Source organism: Bombus pyrosoma, linkage group LG16 (genome assembly GCF_014825855.1).
Source record: "Bombus pyrosoma isolate SC7728 linkage group LG16, ASM1482585v1, whole genome shotgun sequence".
In the NCBI taxonomy this organism is placed as follows: domain Eukaryota; kingdom Metazoa; phylum Arthropoda; class Insecta; order Hymenoptera; family Apidae; genus Bombus; species Bombus pyrosoma.
This window is the reverse complement of record NC_057785.1, coordinates 466,273-472,485: the sequence shown is the minus strand read 5'-3', so window position 1 is coordinate 472,485 and position 6,213 is coordinate 466,273. Positions and strand designations below refer to the sequence as shown.

Sequence of the window (6,213 nt, the reverse complement as noted above, 5' to 3'; positions counted from 1 at the left end):
AAACGAATAATACAATAACAGAAAGAAGACTGAAGAAGAAGCACCCTGCAGACCTCACAATAGAACAATAAACAACCTGGAAGATGGAGTCCCGCTGGGGGTAACCATCCACATGCTATATTTCATCAAAACCCAAACTATAATATTTTACCAAATGTCCTAATGGACAAATTGTAAAATGATCTATTTAAAAATAAAATAAAAAAAAAAAAACCGTACGCTGATCTGGTTTGCCTGATTGTATCAAGTGTCTTCTAGCCAAAAGAAATGATCGATCACACGTGACAAGCCTGCAAACAGAAAGAAAGCAAAATAAGAAAGGTTTTGTCGAAGGCTCGCCATTAAGAGGAGAACAAAAATGTAGTGTTTAGCGATTGATGAGAAAAACCAAGTGCCGTGTAATCAATACGTCTATCTCCTTTCAACGAGACCAACCTTCCTGAATTTGAACCTGAATCTCAACTCATCGACACGTCTGCAACGATCCACCTCTGCCAATTGTAGGTGACACTCGCTGTTGATGGCTCTTCGAACTGACATTGCCACGAGAATTCATCGACTTTATTTCAAATTATTCGTGTAAATTCTCGCGGAAATTTCGTATCTTTCGTAAGAATGCGGAATCTATGGATTCTCGCCTCTGAAAGAATCGAAATGGTATTTTCCGGGGGTTCAACGCAGCTCGAAAATATGTTGGGAGATATTTTAAGAAAAGAAATTTCTTCTATTCATTTTTTATGCAATTTAAGCCTCTCTCCAATATTTCCTATCAAACGTCTTATATCTTTCTGCTGCAATAATAGAATAGTAACGTATACATCAGTGATAAGGTAGAATTTCATACTCTTAGCTTTCACATTTAGCAACGAAGCTAACAATAGTATCAATAGATGGACACTGCCAAGTATTAGAATTTTTCTAGAAGCTAATTTACTGGAGAAAAGATTAAAACTTAATATTCGTTGAATTTAATGAATGTCTGAAATGTCGATTTTCTAAATCAATGTGGCGAGTTTGAAAGAGTCCATTCGATCATTCTCGTAGTGATTAATAGATCGTTTCGTTTCCTTACTCCTTATTTCGATTATTACGTAGCACTACGATAATAGATATCGATGAGAATCACGATTCGTTTTCTTTTTCTTCTTTTCTTCGGTATTTATCATTTTTCACCGTAGTCTCCTTTATCGGAACTGCAGCCTCACTGTGCCGCAGTGCATAGTCTCCGTAAGTGTTGGATGTTTTTCTCACGGTACCTTTCTCACCCTCTGTTTTACGTTTCTTCCAGGCTGCCTTATATTCTACGTATTATGTGCTTTGATCTTCCAAATCTTTATAGTATCTTCATTTCGAGCACTTACTTCGATTCTCGAGTACAAAATTTTGCCTCACATAGATCATTCTGACACGTAGAAATACACATGTTTTATCAGAAGTAGAACGAAGAAATAGATAGTCGAACATTATCAATACACGAAGTTAGCGTATAGGATGAGACGCATGACCGAAAACATTTTGATAATTACACAAGTACTAATTATAGACTGTGGATTTTTATGCCCATTTTTCTTTAATTACGGGAAATTTGTAAATGCAAAAACGTACAGAACATAACATCAACAAGACAGCAGTACAAGAACCTTCCATCTATTCGTTACTCACATGTTAAGTCGCGCAAGACATCTGCACTCCATCCCGCGCGGCTTGACCACCGACAGTCTACGTACCCTCCTTCCGACTCTCAATAAATCCAAGGACCCACCGTAAAACGTTAACATTTTAACATCATTGTTTCGATATATTTTCACTTCACATGTTTGATTTGAAGGAATTCCTCATCATAGAAATATTTTCGGTATATAGCTAGTACTTAAAACAGTCCTTGGGTTTATTATACGTTCTTACAAATCACGGAGAAAGCAGATAGTCACGTAACGGAAAAATGGAACAATGTCTAACAGAAAAGCCGATTTTTCCTATGAATAAAGTCGAATCCGAGTCACGCCGATCGGAGGCTTCCTCCTCCAATCGTCATTTGTTCACGTTGGCTATAACCAATGGTCATCGCAGTTCATTTCCCTCACTCTACTAACGAAAAGTGTGAGCAACGAATCCGTTTTCTTAGTTCAAAAGACACACCCATACCGAGCTCTCCTCCGTAATCACACAAGAACAAAACTTACTTGTTCTCAACACGAGAGAGCGGTAACTCTCTCCGCTCTCCTTCTCAAGCTCTAGAACAATCAAATTCATCTCCTCGATTCGTATTCGTCAATCACGCTGTATCTCTTTAGTGTATTAAGTGTTGGAAATATACAAATTTATAACCCTGTAAATCGCAGCGTTATACCACAACTACCCCTATTGTCCTAACGGAAATAAGGAGATCGATCTATTCGCGGTGTCGATTCTTGCAATCGTAACGGGAATTTACGACTTCCGTTGACGCGTATTCTCGCGACATTATCGAAAATACACGACATTATCGATATAATACCAGTTACGTGCCTCACTTTGTGAATAAAAAATAAAAGATAAATGATAATTTAATTAGAAAAACAAATCGTCGAATACGTGAAATATATCATTTTCATTCTTTTTTTTCCTTTTTCTTTAGGAACAGCATGGACCACATTCCTTTCGTTCGATATTATTGCAATCACTGATAAATGTGTATCAGAACCGACCTGGTACCTTTTAGTGTGATCATAAATCCGATTAAATGGATGTTTGATATTGTTACGACCCTTCGCGGAGAGACGCGATCGCGAGGAAAGCGCGTCAGCGAGAAGCATAAATTCTCGCTACGATTCGGATAATCGACGCCGCGAATTAGTCGTTCCCCTGTTTCGATTAAGATAACAGAGGTGGTTCAATGAGTTTAACACTGAATTAACAGGGTTAACATAAACTGGTATATTTGACAATATTTAAAATAATAGAATGAACACGCCACAAATTATTTAACGATTATATAATTAGTTTGATACAGGAATTCGACCCGACTTTATAACATTTCTTGATGTATTCGGTAGACTAAGCGACTTTAGTTTTATTTGTCAGAACCTCTTAATACCGTTTTCGGTATCTCGAGGTAAACTCGATAACGTTTGAATCCTCAAATGGTATTGATTGCCTTTCGATCTTTTCTTTGTCGTCTTTGGGAGAGGACCCCCACTAAACTCGGGTCACGCCACCGTTCGCGCCTATGATCACGTATACCACCTTCTTTGTGTATATGAAATAACGGACCGAAGGCGAATCGACGTTTCTAGAACTATGCGCTTGTCGCTACATCGTATATATTTCGCCAGTCCTATAAGACGATCTGTCTGCGGCACTGTAGTACCACGAGCGACGGTTAGGGACACGGCCTATGGTAAGCCTCGTGGCGTAACAGATATGTTGGGACCCAAAAGAAGGAATAAATCTAAATAAACGAGCAATCACAAATCAATCGATTCTTCCCTTTACCTTTAATCAATTTTTCTTTATTCACGGTGGCCAGATCGGCCCTGATATTCTTTACAATTTCTCACAGTCTTCGCAAAAGCGAGATAATCACATGCGACTTTTATTGACTTGATAATGTTAGTTTTTAGCATCTCCGAATATGGTCGGTGGCAAATTGGGTCTACCAATGACTACTCTACACGAGGAAACGTCGAACACTGGCAACCAGTTGTCGACACCCGTACACGACGAGGACGAAGAGAAGAGCGACGCTGATTACTCGGAATATGATTCGTACCAGGTAGTACGCGTTCTTAAATCTCTAAAATATATTGGAAATATTTTATATTTGAATCGTTGTCTTTGTTGCGTGATCGATATATTCGTATTTTATTTAAAAAAAAACCACTTATATATAACAAATAACAATTTCGAGTCTTACATTTTAAGCTTCTACAGTTTTGGTTAAGCTTTGAAATTTTTGCCAGATTCGACCATCTTCATAAAGAAATATTTTATTTATTATTTCGTATATCGTATATCTTATCATTTACTTTAATAATTTCTATGCAGTTTTAAAGTTTGATGAATTTGAACTTAGAGAAACATTGATTGAGAGATATAGCAATGTGTTGTTTGAGCTTACGCGGTTGAACGATAAAACGTGAGGAGTATTCATATGTTAGCGAACGGTTCTAATAATTAATTTTTTAATGATTTATAATTATATAATGCATTTCTATAAACGGAACACTTTAACGAAAAGCAATTCTTGGGAAACTTAACCATTAGAAAATCATCTATCACAGACAGTGAAATTGTTAATTTTGTTTAGAGAAGAAACATTGTATCTGTATTTAGAGATCTGAATCCCTGAAAAGAAACGATACGAAAATACAATTACGATTAAATACTACAACAGGTATAAAAATGAACAAATCGTCGAGAAATATCAAGTACAATTGTTTCTCCTCTTTGTCCACGAGTAGAAAAAAGTTATTAAGTTCCACGATATCATCGTTGTCACAATCAAATCACACGCGATTACGTTCAGGCACCGGCGAAACCAGTAAAACCACTAACTTTTTCACGCACACTGGATTCTCTTGTCGAACTTCAATTGACGAAGATCAACGCGCCAAGCATGAGCAGCAGTGGCTACAGTTCACAAGCGGTGTCTACGACCAATCTCACGTTCAAAGACTCCATCTCCGTTAAATCTATCAGCGTGGACGAGACACCAGACCTGGAATACAGAAATCTGTTGGATTATAAGAAACCAGAGAGAATGGACAGCTCACTGGTGGAGGAAACGCCAGAGGAATATATGGGTGAAGTGACTAACGCGTTGGGCAATTTGAACGTGATGGAGAACACTTGCGGCGAGGGTTAGTTGAACGGCTTTCGAAAGAGCAAATACTTAAAGTATGCAGGCGTGTTAAGACGAGCGTCGCGTGAAATAGTTGCTGAGAGATTGTATCGTAAGGGAAGAATAGGGGAGGAAAAAATAGAATAGAAGTTTAACAGTGTAATGAGAACAGAAGAGTTTTCATATTGTTGTTTGTTATTTCAGATTTACTTAAAGTCTTAGGATCGATAGATTTTTATGCATTTATGAGAAATTGAAATCCGTTTTTAGAAAACATTTAATATATAGTTTCTTTCGCCATTAATTTAATATTCTTTTTGAATTTTATAAACATACAAACATATATGTAAAAAGGATCTTTTGTATATCGCAGAGCATACTAGAAAGAACAGACATCGACAGTCCGGTTTCTTCGACGAAAAGCGATAGCAATGCAAATACCAATGTATCGCGTACAAGTTCTACTCATTGTCAGAAGAAGGATATACCAAGCCAGGTTTTGAGCAACAGAAGGAAAAGCGACATGGAAATTAGTCAGGCATCGAATTCTAGAGGAGACAGCCCTCTGGAGGGTGGCTCGGTTGTACACACGAAGCTACCACCAGGAAAGGTAATATTAATATTTATGCTATTGAACGAACATATATATTGCGGGCATTATTCGTGTCGAATTGGCTAACATGTCAAATTAAATCGATTAATCTTATAATGTTAATCTGGCGATTACAGGTCGTACGTCGGAGGAAAGCTTCGACTAGCACAGGAAGGCCTTCGAGTTCTCAGCACAGGGCTTCATTCCCCATAGTCCGTCCACAAGTTTCACAAAGCAAGGCAGCAACACGACTCGAACAATTAATGCAACCTAACATTCCCTATAAAAACGGTGACAACAGCTTCTCTGAACGAATCAATGGTAAATAATTATTAATAGCAGCAAAGTAACTAGTGTTTGTTAACGAATCTTTAATAAACTTTCGTCTCTGTTTCTATACAAATTTAATAGACGACGTAAGCGACAAGAGTTTAGCTTTCGGATCGAGACACGACTTAAGTAGATTCGAAACTCCGCTCCCGGATTGGGTTATAGTTGGTGAATCTGTGCTGGTTCACCCATACAGCTATTCTGGTGTCATAGCGTACGTTGGCCTAATAGAGTTTGCATTCGGGACGTGGATAAGAGTTGAATGTTTGCTTTTATTATCTTCACGTTTCTACTAGATAAAAAAACGTTTTTAATAGATAAAAAAAAAGAAAAGTTGTTGAGGAAATTAATTTTATTGTTACAGGTGAGAACGATGGTGCTGTGAATGGGCATAGGTGCTTCACGTGTCGACCGAAATGCGGTATCTTCGTTAAAGTGGACAAACTAATTCAGGACAAACGTGGCCGAG

The 6,213-nt window shown here is 37.8% G+C and overlaps 2 protein-coding genes across 3 annotated transcripts in view; both read left to right on the top strand.

The window, feature by feature from the left end:
• The window catches only part of LOC122576175, a 10,839-nt gene extending 5,502 nt beyond the window's left edge, over positions 1-5,337 (top strand). Inside the window, exons 3-5 of one of the 2 annotated variants that reach the window (XM_043746078.1) lie at positions 3,596-3,754; positions 4,583-4,841; positions 5,196-5,337. In XM_043746078.1, the coding sequence (XP_043602013.1) occupies positions 3,596-3,754; positions 4,583-4,841; positions 5,196-5,251 (474 nt within the window). In that variant the 3' untranslated portion in view covers positions 5,252-5,337. Of the gene's footprint in view, positions 1-3,595; positions 3,755-4,507; positions 4,842-5,195 lie in introns of both variants that reach the window. The other variant, XM_043746077.1, reaches the window with a different exon arrangement.
• Positions 5,206-6,213, top strand: LOC122576176. The gene is made up of 4 exons (XM_043746080.1): positions 5,206-5,432; positions 5,552-5,735; positions 5,826-5,958; positions 6,109-6,213. Exons 1-4 carry the CDS (start codon positions 5,346-5,348, stop codon positions 6,110-6,112), a joined length of 408 nt encoding a protein of 135 aa, XP_043602015.1. The 5' UTR covers positions 5,206-5,345; the 3' UTR covers positions 6,113-6,213.